This window comes from Hippocampus guttulatus, chromosome 15, assembly GCF_054856545.1.
Source record: "Hippocampus guttulatus isolate MCC_2025c chromosome 15, RoL_Hgut_1.0, whole genome shotgun sequence".
Classification (NCBI taxonomy): domain Eukaryota; kingdom Metazoa; phylum Chordata; class Actinopteri; order Syngnathiformes; family Syngnathidae; genus Hippocampus; species Hippocampus guttulatus.
This window is the reverse complement of record NC_141275.1, coordinates 5,195,227-5,212,550: the sequence shown is the minus strand read 5'-3', so window position 1 is coordinate 5,212,550 and position 17,324 is coordinate 5,195,227. Positions and strand designations below refer to the sequence as shown.

At 42.6% G+C, this 17,324-nt stretch overlaps 1 protein-coding gene across 10 annotated transcripts in view; it reads left to right on the top strand.

The window, feature by feature from the left end:
• The window catches only part of auts2a (activator of transcription and developmental regulator AUTS2 a), a 300,321-nt gene that overhangs the window by 174,328 nt on the left and 108,669 nt on the right, over positions 1-17,324 (top strand). For all 10 annotated transcript variants that reach the window (XM_086130426.1, XM_086130424.1, XM_086130429.1 and 7 more), the window contains one exon: positions 8,784-8,813. In XM_086130426.1, coding sequence (XP_085986552.1) covers positions 8,784-8,813 — 30 coding nt within the window. The remainder of the gene's footprint in view (positions 1-8,783; positions 8,814-17,324) is intronic.

The window sequence follows — 17,324 nt, the reverse complement described above, 5'->3', positions numbered from 1 at the left end:
CATTCACACAATAGCAGACGGCAATATAATTGGTGTTATTTCTGAGATATGTACAAATTTGTGACCATGTCGGAACTATTGCATGTCTTTACCGTTACTTGGAGTGTATAAAGACAAGAGTGTAATGGCTTTAATGAGTTGCTAGGATACTTTATGCAAGTGTATTTGACTGGGCGCCCCCGATTTGAAGGACTCCCTTGACTCTGAATACGTAAAAATTTCAAACATCAACAATTTGAAAAGACAAATTTAAGCATAGCTCTTTCAGCATGACAGACATATACGCATATAAAACCAAAGCGGCAAACAAATGAACAAATTGCATTTTTTTTGCGTCTTTACAGTTTGTTTGTTTTTAACGAAATCGACCCACATCGGCGAAATGACCTTTAACCTGGTAGCTAGCTTCACACCATAAAGCATGCCATACCCTTGCCTGTATCTGAAAATGTTATCCTAAGATAGACTGTAACAACGCATGTACAATAAATTGGTTATTATTATTTCGTAGAGCGCCTCGCCACTGTGGTCCCACCTTTTCATCCTGACTCTTGTCAGGCTTAAATGTCCGCCGGTTGGGTGGCTGTATAGGATTGGTCCACCAAAAGAGTTACCCTGTGGCAACATTTCTTGTTGGCAGGCATCACTTTTGTAGTTTGCCATCACAGCATTCCTCCACACTCAACCACGTTGTGTTTTTCCTTCACAATGTTCTGTTCAATTGTCAACACAGAGGTACCAGGTTCAATTCCAGCTCCGGCCTTCCTGTGTGTAGTTCACATGTTCTCCCCATGCTTGCTTGGGTTTTCTCCGGGTACTCCGGTTTCCTCCCACATTCCAAAAACATGCATGGCAGGCCGATTGAACACTATAAATTGTCCCTAGGTGTGAATGTGAGCGCGAATGGTTGTGTGTTTCTGTGTGCCCTGCGACTGGCTGGCAACCGGTTCAGGGTGTCCCCCACCTACTGCCCAAGACAACTGGGATAGGCTCCAGCACCCCCGGTGACCCGACTGATGATAAAGCGGTTCGGAAAATGAATGAATGAATGAATAATATACATAATACTGTATGAATTTTCTTTTTATGTACTTCACACAAATGTATGGTTACATTGTGTGTGACTAAAAACGGTTACAATTTTCTTGGCAGGATAAGTGCAGTCTGTGGGAAGTCAAACTTTGGAGGCTGATTTTACTGTGACCCCTGCTCAAAGAAAAAAGAAAAAAAAGGCAAGCAGAGCCCAGCATGGTTTTGTTGTTTTTTTCATGCTAGTCTTGCTGGGGTCACCAGGAAGAGAAAAACAGTAGCAGCAGCAAAAGAAAAAAAAAGCAGCCAAGATCTGAACAGTCAACATGGTGTTGTTGCCCTGCTGATCGCTGGTGACACCAGAAAGACTCTGGCTGGTCACCAGCTATCACCATCTCCTGGTTAAGTCTCAGATGCTGGTCCTGCTGGGTGGCTGAGTGTCAATGCATAGAGCGAGTTTCCCAGTGGTGTTCAAATCATGGCTATTTTGTTTTGCATTTGCTACAACTGTTTTGCTGTTGCAGGTCACACCAGCAAGAACAGGATGAAAATACAATAAAACCACGCTAGTCTATTTTTTGTAGCAGAGAAATCTTTTTTTTTTCTTCCGGTTTCATACATCATTATATTCTGTTAGCTTGACATCTGCCATAGTGATAAAACATGGCGGCATTTTGACTTGCGGTGCTTAAACATTGCCAAAGGCACAATGCATTTTGGGAGCACCGACTATTTATTTGACGAAGGAACCGAATGCGATTAAATCTGAATACAGCCACACCCCCAGCGAGAAATGGGTCGGCCACCTGCGTGACCGCATTCGAAATTGTTTGAATTGTACAGAGTTTTAGGTCACGTTAATGGTGGAAAAAGTTTTAAAATGATTTATCTTAGTCACATTTTTATAATCAAACAAATCTGGCATTTTGGGGTGTTGACTTTTTGTATCCACTGTTGATATAGCTGTATAAAACCAATAAAATCCAGATTTAAAACATGGTCTCTGAGTGACTTGAAAGCAGAATATAGTAAGAATGTACTCCGGGGTATTGAAACCAGAGGTCACAGGCTATAAAGTTCCAATTATTTTATGGAAGGCTTCATTTTTTCTGCCCTTCTCCCACGTCATCCCTCCCTTAGCTCAAATTCACCCCGTGACTGTGATTTGGAGTTTGCAGTCCAATAGAAAATCTTGTGGATAAAGCTTTACATCTGAAAGGAAATTGCATTCAGATGTTAGCTTGCTGCTTTTGGCTAGTGCTGCACATCTGGATCAGACTTGATTATATTAGTCCAGACAAAAGTCTGGTCCTGCCTGACGAAACGTTTTTGGCTGCTGAAAGGAGTTTTTTTTTTTTTTTTTGCCTTATGTGACTGCATAGAAGAACAAGATGTTTTCTTTCCTTTTTGATTCATCTCCAACTCTTTCGTGTCCAATACCTTTTTTTTTTTTTTATAAAACAGCTTGACATTAAGCAGATGCTGTGGAAATTGCATGTTCAATGTCATCACTGCGAAGCCAAACTCATTTTAAAGCTTTGACCCAGCCGGGGCATGTCATGTTGTATTTCGCTCAACGAGCTGAACTTTTACATGTTTAAAAAAAAAAAAAAAAAAAAAAAGTCTTTCATGTAATAGCATAATAACATTTGCATCTGCTGGCCTTGATTTAAAAAAATAATAATAATTCTGGCATCAGTGAAGAGAGGTATTCTAAAATATACATGCATTGTCCTTCTGCCTGAAACGATGTGACCAACACTGGCTGAATGCGCCTTGATGATGAGCACAGGTGGATCCAGAAGGCAACAACTGAAATGTTTATCTGTCCAGAATTTGAGAGAAGGCATGTCAAAAATGCTCATTTGTCAATTTCGATCTTTCACCGGTCCCCATGAATAATGTACCGGTGCCCCTGCCCAGCAGTCGGACGAGGCATGCTGCCATATCACGCCGTTATGGCAGAGAGACACTCTGAGCTCCAAGATGGCAATCAAGGCTTGATTTGCCAACACATTTCCAATGATTAAAATGTAATTAGCACAAGCGAGCACCTCCTCCCCAGCTAATTTCCACACACGCTGTGACAGGCAGGCGGTCGACGGCAACCAGGCCCCAGCAGCAGATGGAGCAGAATGCAGCAGGAGGGGAGTGGGGGGGAACACCATTTTGCCATGTGACTGTTTGTATCCGAAAACCATCAGGATGCGCAGCTCGATCTGGAAGGAGCTGTGAGAAGGAGGGAGCGAGGATCCCACGACAACACCATCGTCAAATTGGCACCTTCAGAGCTGACCGTGGCAATGGCTGCCATCCCTCATGCTGTTACTCCACCTTCCAAGCGTGCAACCAAATCCGCTCGCTTTTTTTTAACCCCTTCGGCCATCCTGCGGGACAACCTGGCTCAGCCTGATAAACCGACCCCATCCTGTGATCAAAAGGGATGCTTTAATGAAACCACCAGCAACCATAATTATTGATATGGTCATGGATAGAAAGCAGCTTTACCTGAAGGTCCAATGACGCTCATTGGGACAACAACGTGCAACCATGGAACACGCTTTCTGAAGAGGTTGCCTTTTAAGAATCTGTACCCAGTAATTCTGCAGGCTGATTGGAAGTCATGTGGTAGCAATTTCGGACCAGTAGATTTCTTTGAGGTTATGATGGAAATGGTCATGTCAGCATACTGGCCTTGCATACCTCTCTCATATGTGTGATGTGGTTAATAAGTCCTGCGTTCAGGTATTTCTTTTAGTGGTTAACTCGATTAGCGTACTTGCTGCTGCGGGTGATAGTTGAGCTACATTGAGCATTCGGTCGATGGTTTCTAATGTTCCCCTGCTTTTCAAGAAGTATTACTCACATAGGGGGGGGGGGGGGGGGGGATTGAGGACAAAAATAATTCACTCTGACTCAGACCAATGTCAACAAAGGCCTGATGCTCAAACAGAGGCCAGAGAAATTTACAGGAGCACGCAGCCAAGAGCAAGACCCCAATGAGAGTGGCGGGGCAATCAGAAGTGTTCCGGATACTGGCCAACATCAACAGCTCTTAGAGCTGAAGTTAATGTTTGACATTCTGGAGTTACTTAAACTAAACACGAGGTTCTCGTTAAACAGTATACTGCCCTCTGTAAAATGGCGAGCCCAGTTGGAGATCACTTTCTTTTGTCAGCTGCCCCCCCCCCCTTATTCCTTATTTCCTTATTATAGGTGACGGTTGCTTTAACTCAGAACCAGTTACCTGCCTCCGCCTGTCAGAGTGATCTCAATGGCACCACTGTTGTGCTCATTGCTGGAGACAAATGATCATTTTCGGAGTCATGTAAAACCGATGTGCAATCTCCAGTTAGCAGAAATGGTCTCCCTGCGTTTTTCTTTTCAATGTTAGTTTGCATTGAACTAAAGTGCCGCAGATTTATTCATGAGTTCTCATTAACCATAATTATAGCACGAACTGAGTTTTGGCACTCGCTTACTGAAAAACATACTTATGGTGGTTAAATGAGGTTTTCTTTTCCCTGTTGACATTTTGACCATCGTTGCCAAGCCACAAGACTTTTAAAGGATATGTTTACATCATATTGACCTATGTTGAGTTTTTTTTTGGTGGGGGGGGGGGGTAAATCTGTCAGAATGAAAATATTATTACCATTTTTTGGGGGAAACAGTATTTTCCTCTCCATCGTGGCGCTCACTACATGTCGCTTAATGAGGGAAATGCTGCTTACATGAAATGGAAAATATCGGGGCAATCGTTGTTTTATTTTTGCAGGTTCTGGTGGGCATGAGTAGAGATGTCCACATACATTTTGGTGATGACCGATGACAGTTTTCTGACATAATAAGCTTTTTTTTTTTTTTTAATACGCTTGTGTTGAGTCTACCGCAGTGTCCTCGGCTCTCGTGATTTACAAAATACGTACATATTTTACCGACATGTCATGTCACATTAGATGACAGTACCTACAAAAAGAAAACACTGATTCACTGTGAAAAAAATGTGCGGGACTCAACATTGATTTATTTGTTATTTTATAGTCTGGCTGCTATAAACTGGCCATTGATCAAACAAAATCACATCATTTCTTCGGGATAACAACTCAACATCAATTAACACAAAAATACTTTCTATGTTAAAATGAAAAAAAGAAAAAAGGTCATTCTTTCAGCTCCGTCCTTCAAATGACTTGTGTATCAAGATCTTGGCAGGGCCCCCTATGGCCCGCCCGTGGCGACGACTCGTGTGGTCCTCCAATCATTCTTGACATTTCCAAGAACGCCGCAGAAGCCTCAAGACTAAATTTCTATTTCTGATTTTCGTGTAGAAATTAAAACATCACACACATGAAAAGGCATTTGTCTCTCTGCAATTGATTATTTTTGCTATGATCACTTATCATTGAGTGACAGTTCAGGCTTGTTTGTGTCAACGGGATGGTTTTTTTTCCATTTTCATCTTTATCCAGTCTTCATTACTTGCTGCAGTTTTTCCTTTTGTGTGGCATCTCCTCTCCAAAAGGATGATTACATTGTCTGTTCTTGTATGCCAAGCCTGATTTTCATCTTTTTTTTTTAATTGTTATTCTAAAAGGTATTTCAATTTTATTAAGTTTTTCATTTTATCCCCCGACCCCCCCCCCCCCCCCTTTTGTTGCTCAGGGAAATTTACATACCTCTGTTCCCGGGGAAAAGAAGGTAATGATAGCAATTTATTTTCTTTTCTCTTCCCCCCCGTACCCCCGAACGAGCAGTATGAGTGCTTCGTTTAGCGGTACCTGCGAATGCGACAGGCGGCGGGATGAGAAGTGAAAGAGAGCAGTTGATTAAATCATCATCAAGTCGCAGCACCGAAAGTCAATTCTGCTCGCCGTCTAGAATGATATCCTTTTATCTTAAAGTAATGAGCTATGGCACTTTTGCATCGGATAATACGATGAGTTCCATTAGGATGTTCCATTTGCTTCACAAGCAAGGGCAAGTCATTCCAGCCGGCTTCTCTCTCGGCAATCAAAGCAATCGGTTGCGCGAGCGAGCGAGGGGAAAACGAGGGAGAAGATAAAGGGGGAACTGAAAAAAAAAAAAGAAAAGTTGCTCCCAACATGATAGCTAAAGCTCAAATAATGTTGGTTATTTGAACCTGTCGAACGCCCGTGTTCTCGATTGTGCTGCGCGTCGCGTCGGAGGAGTCGCTAATGAGTACTCGGTGTGGTGTCACATTCTGACAGGCCTCAATAGATTGAAGTTGTCGGGGCAGCTAATACTGAGATTTTGTCTGCTGCAGCTTTTCCTTGGTCGGTTGTGTGTGGGTGGCCGCGAGAGACATCTATAGCAGATGTGGCTCTTTATTCCAAAAGCAAATTGGATGTCTAGAAACACAAACCAATTTTTTTTGTTTGTTTTTTAATGGATTTTATCTATTTGCACTTATTTCTATTAACCCTGTCAGGGACAGCGGTTACTACAGTGGACAGCTTATCATGTTATCAGGTTACAGGCTGCATGAAAGGGTAAAGTATTGAGGCGTGATGAATAATCAGTGCGGATACCTTCTCAGCCGGCCTCACTCGACTCGCTATGGACATTTTCCGATTCACAAAAGCAGGCACCAAATGGTACTATTTTTAGCACCTGGTCATCCAGGCTTCCAAGGGTACAGAGTTCATATTCAATGGGGAAAGATCTGATGGTCCTGCAAATTTTTCCCGCGGTGTCATTGTAATATTTGAGGATACACTTGAATAAATGACAAAAGTAATCATACACGCCAATGTAACACTGTTGCTACGCACCAGTTACTCTCCTGATTATATTCTATTATTTCAAGCGCAGGCGGCCCGGCGGTCCAGTGGTTAACACATGGACCTCACAGTGCAGAGGTTCAATTCCAGCACCAGCCTTCCTGTGTGGAGTTTGCATGTTCTCCCCGTGCCTGCGTGGGTTTTCTCCGGGTATTCCGGTTTCCTCCCACATTCCAAAAACACGCAGGGCAGGTTAATGGAACACTAAATTGTCCCTAGGTGTGAGTGGGAACGCGGATGGTTGTTCGTCTATGTGTGCTCTGCGATTGGCTGGCAACCGGTTCAGGGTGTCCCCCGCCTACTGCCCGAAGACGGCTGGGATAGGCTCCAGCACGCCCGCGACCCTTGTGAGGATAAGCGGATCGGGAAATGGATATTTCAAGCGCTAAGTTTTCCGCTCAAATAAAACGCATCTCCTTGCCAACAGCCACATCCAGAGAGGTAGATTTATAGCAGACCCTCACATTCACATCCATTGTTCTTGCTGTTGTTGGTGGGGGTTTTTTTGGCACCTTCTGACTGATGGGTTCAGTGCTATATGATCGTTTCCTTGGTGGAAAACCAAACTAGAGCCAGGACTTTACAGTATTATTTCTTTTATTTTTCTTGTTAATGTTGACGAAGACAGAACAAGATTAATAGAACATGCTGTTGAAAAAAACTCGCTCAGGGCCCTGACCTCAACCACAGACACACTTATGGCATGAACTACATGGATTCCGTTTTCCACTGGACTGCATTCTACCTCACAAATATTTTTTTGGATGAACGGACACAAATTCCCACAGATGCAAATCTGCCTAATAGAGTGGAAGCTCTGTGTGTATATTTTCATATGATCTTCCTAGTTCAGTTCCTGCTAGCCAATTCCCCCCAAATACTTCTTTTTCTAATCACAACGTCGTCTCCCTCATTTATTCATCCTACGGGAAAAGGGTGTTGGCCCTCACACCGTATTGGGGACGGCTGTTGGAATGTTGTAAGAAGTGGGGAAAGAGGGAGTGAGAAAGAAATAAAGAGAAAGGGGATGTCTGAGGAGTGTTTGCCCAGCGCGTTTATTGCCTCTGCATAATTTATGAGTTGCTGGAGCTGACCATCATGGCAGCATGCCGCCGGCTGCCCAAGGGGCCATGTGGAACAGGCCTGTAAATTGGATGCTATGCTCCTGCTGAGCTCACATTGGCCCCTTTTTAGCATCCTGTCTGAGAAACATACCAGCCACATGGCCAGCCTTCTTACCTTTGAGCTTTTTAGAGTCCAGATCAGCAAAAAATAAATAATAAATAAATAGAATAGATTGAAGAAAGGGAGAGGGGGAGGAGGAGAAAGACAGAGAGAGCCAAGTCAGAAGTGCCTTCTGTCACTTCCTCCCTGGGTTGTCAATCTTTTCATCCGTTTTTCTCTCTCACCCTCCCCCTCAACATCACACACAAATATATGATGCCAACCCCTGCCTATATTCCCCCGCTCAGTGCCTTCTTCATTACTGACTTCAGTGCTTCTCTGCACCTCAGCCATATGCACAACTTTGAGGCTGCCAGTCACCCAGCATGACACTAATTAGTTGATAAAGAATTAAGCGGACCTTGAAATTGAAATTGGAAGAGGTGGGGTGGGAGGAAAAAAATGAAATCTAACCATCTTTTTCCTGTCTCCAATGGCAAGGTTGACTTTCGCCTCCCGCTCTCCCTGCCCAGCCTCAAGCAAAAAGCACACGACAGGGAAAAATAATTGTCGTCGAAATTCTTGTTCTTGAGTTTCCAGCTCCAATTGAGTTACGACATGTAACCAAAAGGCTCGTCATAATATGATGCATTATACGCTTCGGTGGGCTTGTGACATTCGCACCGTCTTTAAAAAGATTAGACATGCATTAAATTTGAAGCGTGTGGCAGTTTCAAATGCATGGAAACCTCCCCCAAATCTGATTTGTCTTTCTTTCTCTTTCAGTGTGACACGGAGACTGACCAGGACGACAAGGTAAGCCTGACACTTTCCAAAGCGTTGTGGGTGCGTCTGAATGACTTTTGAACCAGATTGACTGTTCATCGTTTCGGCCTGACAGTCATGTCAATTAGAATTAAACACCCTCTGAATAATTACTGCCAAACTTTGATTAGATATGGATTTATTCTAAATGTTCTTCATAACATACAAAATCTAAGCTGGACTATTCTGGGTTTTAAGTGTTTATCATGACGTCAAATTTCGGGTCTTCTATTTGCTTCAAGCCGATCTGCCATAGATAATGTTTGATATGAGGTAGATTGTGTCGTCATATAATTATTCTCTGTGCATCACTTTTTTGCCTCTTTTGTTTACTCCGGCTCTTGAATGTACAAAGCAAATGCATTTGCATTCCATATGCTGTGTAAAAATAATGTGAACAACAATTCGAGTGATACCCAAGTATTGAAGCATTCAAAGGCTGTGTTGTCAAACGTTTCAGGTATTACTCCATTTATTATATTAACTTTTAAAAAAAATCTGCAATTGAGAAAGTACTTTGGTAGAATGATTTACTCTCCAAGTATGTGAAGAGGTGCAAAAGAGTATTCATAATATGGATCACCTGGAGCCCAGCATTTTTCTTTATTGAGATATGTCTGCCATTAAGAAGCTGAAATATTGTCAGTGGTCAAATATGACAGTGACGATAATTTTTGACTTCTTCACAATTTTCTTAAAAGCCGACGGTGCGCCTTATAATCCGATGCGCCTTATATGCGGATCAATATTCTGATTTCTTGAATGTAGTATTTTAAATGTTCTGTAAAGCGCTTTGTTACAGCTGCAGCAGTTGTGAAGAATCTATATAAATAAAGCGGTATTGTATTGTATTTCCTTTCGCCTAGCTCCATCTAGTGGATGCTTAACGCAACCGCAGCCACTATTGTAGCTTCTATTCTATGTGCCTTATAATGCGGTGCACCCTATATATGAAAACCATTTTAAAATAGGCCATTCATTGAAATAGTCCGAAGCGCCCTATAGTGCGGAAAAGACAGTAATGCGACATTTTGAGTCATATCTGACACGTACTATAATGTTGTGCAATAGATCAAAGGAGTTTGCTTGCTTTTTATCAGTGTGCATTTAACTACAACGGTTTGAGGAGTTTTATGTGATAGGTATAAACCCTAAATGTTTCAAATAATGGTCAGCTTAAATTCTTTATGAAAATTTAAAATTGTTATATTGTATTGTAGAGTTTGAGGTAGTCTCAGTAGTTCGTCCAGGTACAGTATTCTGTATTGGAGTGTATCTCATTAAAAAGAAAGCAATTGTGATCCCATGAGTTTGTAACCAGCAGAAACAGATCCACTTTCATGATTTAGTAATGCTTTTTGCCGATCTTGTTTAGACAGTGCAACAAATTGAGTCATTACTCAGTGTTGTCGATTTAAATTGGTCCTGTCTTTGTCGTTTCCTTTTCATTTCTCAAAGCAGAAGAGAGCGCGTTGCCCTGTAATCCCTCAACTGACTGTATTAATTCACTCCGGGCGCACGTTTCGCCTCTGACGAACGCCGTTGACTACACCTTGCTTGTCACTGATTAATTGCGTGTTAAGGTAACAGAGGATGAATTAGTAAATAGGGGGACCCCTGTGAAAGGGGCTGCTTCATGTCTCCTGCCTTGTCGTCAGGGAGTAATTTGAGTTCCCACATGACACTTTTACCCCTCCCGAGTCCACATCACCTCTGTCATTATCTGCTCCTGCCAGGCCCTTTCCACTCTTGGCCCACTGCCCCTGTTGTGATTTACATTTGGTGGACGATGCGGTCTACTTTACAACCCGGGAGTAGTAAAGTAGAGTTAAAAAAAAAAAAAAGGGGAATCGTTTTAATGGGTCAAATGTATTCCAATGCCGACAAACGTGGCTTATTTAGTTTCCCTTCAAAAGCGGGAAATGGGAAAAGTGTCCCCTGGAGAAATCATGTTCTGCCTGTGTAGCAGGTCTTTGCCATGTCGACTGGAACTGCCAGACTCTGATAAGATACTATTTGGATCTCAGAAGATGCATGTGTGCGCAGTCCTGTTTGCGAGTGTGTGTCTGCATGTGTGTGTGTGTGCGCGCGCGCATGCGTGGGTGTTTGTGTATGCGCATGCGTGTGTCTGTGTGTGCACTTGCTTGGAAAAAGAAGAGTCTTTGCACGTAAGAAAAGTACGGGCCTTTTCTTGTATGATAAAATCAATGTACATGCACCCGTTTTAGATGCTAAACACTAAGCGTGCTCACTGCAATCGATCATCACAATCGTTTTATTCACTTGACTTGCATTTTCAAAAAAAAGAGAAAAAGAAGAAATTTAAGCATTTTCCCGGTTTGTTTAAGGTATCTCACGCAAACCCATCCCAAGAATTGAAAATGGCTTTTTTTGAAATTAACTCCACATCATATTTGTTGGAGATAAAAGAATTAATAACAGCAATGCAATCTTAGTCTTTAGTAAACTTTTGAGCCTTAAAACAGTAAAAGCAAGGATTTTTTTTCCCCCCAAAAGCAACACAAACAATACTACGAACAGTGTCGTGTTGCAATGTGCACATGGTCATCCAATATCAACAGGACTTTAGCTACCACGTATTTCCCAGCAATGTGCGTATGTGCTTTGTATTGCTTTGTCCCAGAATCTGCTTTCCTGGCCACTACGGTGCATGAAAAAAATATAATGAAAAACAACTAAAACAATTAATAGACTCGTGAATGAAAGAGATCTAGGAACTTAAAATAAACTCCACGCTTGGATTTCTGGATTTTATAGGTTCACTGATGAGATTCAAATCTATAAAGGGTAAGATGGGGGGGGGGGGGGGGGAGTTACACAAGCCTACATTTACAGTGCGATGTTTTTCATGCTTCTTCGTGGATCTGAAGCAGAAAAGCCTTGACAGCCACTTCTCCTGTCTGACCATCTGTTTTTATTTTCCACCTATAATGGAAAACACAAACTTAAAAAAAATTAAATAAAAGTTGTAACAGTATACCTTGCCACTTGCCTAAAGCGACAGGCTCCAGAATGAGAGCAAAAGGTTTAGAAAATGGGTGACTGTGCAACATGTTGAGCAATAGGGACACAATGGGCATCTGATATCAATCAAAATCCGATCCTTCCCATCAAAGTGATGTCAGTGCAGTGTCCGGGCTGATTCAGATGTTAATTTCAATTGAGATTAGACATGTCTTGTCACTTTGGTCTTTAGTTAGGTTGCTTTGTGTTTGCTTCATATGCATCCACCAAAGGACAATTAACATTGCTTCCTCTCACCTTGCTACACTTGCAAAAATGCCTCTTTTACTGTATATCAAACACTCAATCGTCATCATTCATCCACCAAGTCTGGACTTTGATTTCATGATGTTGTCAAGAGTAGGCAGTCGCTCCAAGACTCATTGATGCTTAAGTGATTTTGCTTCTAAGTGGCCATCCTGAAACTACTGCTTCAATACTTTAGGATGAATATCCACTGGTACTCAAATGCTTTTCAAATTAACCATCCATTTGCAGCATTCAGGTCTTCACGGGTCTTAATCACATTAGAGCTTTTCAAAAATATATTCTGAAAAGGGTTGCATACTTGATCTGTCACCATCCGCAAACTCTACAGGCTATTATTTTCAATATTTTTGCTTTATTAATTATTGGCCAAGCCAGACCGCAATGTGTGGAGTCATTTGGAGCAAGGGATCTAAGTGGGTGCTTTAGAGCAGCCGGAAGAACCTGTTTGTCCTTGACATAAAATACAATTTGCTATTTATCTTCCTTTATTGTTTTGCTGCGTTTGCCCTCTGGCAATTCTCACAGAAGAGTTGTGTTTCTCACTGACTTGGCAGCACTGTACATAAAACCAGTTTACAATCCACCCCCCCCCCCCTCTCTCCCCCTAACACCCAAACCCGCCCTCGCCGCACCGCAGTGGGAAAGGAGAGTAATAAAAAGGAAAGAGCAACTTGTCAGCGTTAAAAGATTATGTGTTTTGCCCCCTCCAAAGGAGGAGAGTAGTGTTTACAGGCTTGAGTGGGTGCTCACTAGGTTGAGGCTGAGGCTGATTGCACTAGAGTACCCTGTCAGCTAGTGATTTGTCATGTACTTTATCATCCTTGTCACTCTGCGGAGCGTTGTCATAGGTAACGTTCCCGCCTGCCCCCCCCCCACCCCCCGCCCTCTCTTCTTCCTCCTCCTCCTCTTCTTCCCCCTGTGCTTTGTACTCAGTCAGTGCAGGAAATTTGTATTTACTTTGGGGGAGTGTAATTTGTTCCTCATGGATAATATGACCCTTAGCGGAGCCGGATCACGGGTTAGTTGAAGTGATATTTTCCGGTAATGGTAGTCGTACATCATGGCTGTCAGGGCGGGTTAGGAGGCGAGCACATTATAGCTCCATTTTAGCACTGCAGGCATCTGGGATTATTTTCCATAACCAAGTATGACATGACCGCTCTGCGGAGTGCATTAAATTTTTACTAGCTTTTTTCCCTCCCCCTCCCCCTTCAACTTCTGTGGCTTTACCCCCGGTCTGGGTCTCAGGGCTGGCACAGTGATGGATACCCCCACCCACCCCCACCCCACCCCGAGTCCCAGTAGCCCTGTCCAAGGTTAGCGGGTGTCACAGACCTACACGGCTTCCCTCCATCCAATAACTGGCAAATCCCCGCTCCCCGTGAGCCACATTCACACAGGAGCATGGCTCACCACCATCACCTATAAACACAGGCACAGGAAATGAGTCATCATGTTGCATGGTTTTTTTTTCATTCCTTGGTCGCCGACGCTTTGAAGGCGAAGCGGAAGTCAATCTTATGCTGTCGTAGTGTCTTGTTTGCACACGTGAAGGCTTCACAGAAGAACTGTAATCTTTTTGTCATGATTCTGTTTGTGACCAACAGGTGGCACTGAAGGGCTCCCACTGCAGCTGCACACCTGTTGGTCGTTATCTAATTAGCGCTTTAAAAGGACTCTCAGCACGACCACTCAGGTTCGGGTCATTGTTTGTTTGTTGCTGTCAGGTTTGTTTCAGTCATGTTTCGGTCACTGTTAGGATGATGATGATTTTTGTTTGATACTTTGTTTGTTTTGGATTTAGTTTTATCTATATTTTAATACAATTTGTCAAGTACACCCTGCTCCTCCCTCTTGCCTGCTTTTTGGGGTCCACCACCACCTCGCAACGTGACACTTTTACTGAAATATTTTGGGGTTTTACCATGATAACTAAACCAGTGTACACCAGCTACAGTGGATATGAAAACTCCGCACACGCCCTTGTTCAAATGCCAGGTTTTGAGTGAGACCAAGATTACTTTTTTTTTATTTCACCATTAATGCAGCCTATAACCTCAACTCAACTTTATTTATAGAGCACTTGAAAACAACCGTAGCTGCATTCATTGTGTTGTAGATAAAGAAACATTAAAAAAAATAAATGATGAAAACAGATAAAACAATGAAAAACACAAAAACAGTCAACACAATAAAACACTAACACAATGCCGAGTCTCATGCTGAGTCGGAAGCCAAATAATAAAAATGTGTTATTCCAAAGGGAGGGAACAAAAATACGAAAGGCCCGATCCCCTCTGAAGTTCTGCTTTAATACTCAGTACCTCCAGTGGCGTCTGGTCCGCTGACCTGAGGCAACTAGCACATGTGCAGGGGTAGATGAGCTCTCAGAGGTAAAGTGGGGCGAGACCATTTAAAGATTTAAAGACAAATAAAAGAACGATAAAATGAACTAATAGTGAAATCTAAGTGAAGGGAGGCCAGGATTGCAGTTATGTGCTCCCTCCTACGAGCTCCAGTTAGGAGGCAAGCAGCAGAATTGTGGTCCAACTGGAGATGCTAAAGTGGCTGACTCCAAAATTAACTATTTTACAGTAATCCAGTTGAGATTAAAAAAATACATGGATTATTGTTTGTTTAGCACTGTTGTGAAACTTTAGCCAGCACCTGTACAACCAGTACAATGCAATTGATTGGTTTTTTTTCCAAATCTTTTCAAGAGCTGAAGTAAAATTAAGCAGAAATAACTGTAGGGAAACTGTTGTTAATGTGGTATTAGAGGTAAGAAATAGATGGACATCCCTCATATAGAATAATGTTCCTGAGATACTGATAGCATTTCTACTCTCTCTTACATATGCCATTTGATTTTCCTTTCCTAGGCAGCAAGGTCAGCAGCGTAAAGGCCATCTCTGGCCACTGACAAATGGTGCCCCCACCTCGTCTGCTAATCAGTAGAGTCTCTGAGGTGGACGAGCAGGCGGAGCTCATTAGGGCACCTGAGATGAGAAATTAATGTGGAGATTGTAGGGCTGGCAGAGAGCCACACTGATGGGCCCCAGAGTTGGGGGGAGGGAGGCGGGGAGTGGGGGGGGGGGGGGGGGGTTGGGTGGATAGAGCCTGTCTGATGGATGACCAGACCAGCAGGCAGCAACACTCTCCAGACAGTGCGCCACATGTGCTAATGTATGCACACACCTGTCCTCTCCCTGTTGCTGCTTCTTCCCCCAAAAACGCACCATAGTGTGGCTTCTCCACCCAGCAGCACAGTAATGGCACAGCAAAGCAGGAGACCAAAAGAGAGAAGGTCAAGGAGGTGATGATTCTGCCCTCAGTGTCAGTAATTAAATGGGAGCATTAAAATATTTTTTGTTTTAACAAAAACAAAAAATATATATCAATGACAGCAAAAATGTCATGCAGGTTATTTTTAACGCATTTTCTTTTTGTAACATGCCCTGATTTGTAATAACAGTCAGACAAAATACATCCCGTCTTGCATATGAACCCGTTGTTATTGAAGTTAGCTTCAGGTTCTGCATAATCTGTCACCATCATGAAACCTAGCTATACTAGCATTTAAAACATTTTAATGTTCTGACCGTCATTGAAGTATTACACAAAGTTAACCAATACAAGACAAAAAGTAAACGAAAATGTCGCAGGAATTAAATTCTTATGTCACATATTTAACTGATTTATTCATATCACAAATAGAGAGTGATAAATTGAGCATTTATTCACTCTGACTGCACACACTGTTGAAACCAAAAAGTGATATAGACGGTGTATTTAAACCTAGAAAATTTGGGAAAGCAAATTAAGTTTGCAGTGTTTGAATTGGAAGTGTTCTTGGAACACAGACAAGAATACTACTCACTTAATTTAAAAAACAATCTACCAAACCAGTAATTTTGGTGGAATCAGCAAACACATAAAAGCTTCAGTTTGATTTAACTAATCCCAAGTGCCTTCCATTAAAAATGTGGGACAGCACACCTGAAAAACTGCTCTGGGAGAGGCCAGCACTAGATTATTTGTCACACCGCCCTGAAATGACTCAGTTGCACGGAAATGCTGAGTTGACAAATGTTTTATCATAGGCGGCTGGCTCCAAATCAGTTTTTAGATCATCATCAGAAGTTCCAAAATTGCATTGCTGGGTAGGCAATCTCACCATACAATAACATTTAAGGCTTCCCATTCTCTTATGATGCCTACTTACCGTACATTAAATTTGATTCTCTTGAGAGATGTTACCCACCAAAACACCAAAACAGACCTTTGGTGTTCATTTGATTTTTCACGACAGTTCTATTAATGCTGTCCACTTATTGTTACTTATGTCAGGACATGAGCTCAGGTGTGATAATTCCACTACACCACTATCTCTACAGCGTATCCTGTTCAGGGTTGCCTATCCCAGCTGGCTTGTGGTGAAAAACGGATTTCACTCGTCAACTGGTTGCCACTTTTGGTGGTGTTTGCATGAGCCCGGTTTGACACCGAGACGACTTTGCTTGGCCTCAAGTGGTTGCTTTTCCTTTACATTTTTTCAGGGCTGAGCGGTTACAATTCCGTCTTCTCACTGTAGTCTGATTGGCCGACAGTGATGCAGCAATGAACTCCATTGAACACACCCATTTCCTGGTTTTACACAAGCGAGACATCCACCTACAGGCCGTCGTTAAGTATTAAAGATACAGTATATACAATAAAATAGTGTTTTGCAATACTGAACCATATTTACAGCATTTCATATGTACTAAGAGATGAAATATTGATGCTTGGGGCGAAGATTTTCACTGCTCACCGCGTCCCGTTCATGTGAATTACGCGGTCTCCAACCACAGAGAGGAGCCTCGCCGTACCCGCTGCCCAATGGTCGGGTCTCCCGCCGCGGGGATGGCCGCCTTTGGTGGATCTGGCAGAGTGGGCACAATGAGCCGTTCACTCTGAGAGGTGGCGAAATGAATGAGACTGAGGTCTCCATTACGAATGAAGGAGCACTATCACACCATTTCATCCATGGTACATATGAAATTGTAAATATGGTTCATTGTTGATGTAAAACACCAAATATACTGTGTATACTGTATTTTGCTGTTGACAGCAGGCTGCTGGCAGGCAGCTGTGTTTTGCCGGCTTGAACCCGGAAATGAATTTTTCATCTGAGTGAAAGCCTCTGTGCATTGGAGTCCTTGATCC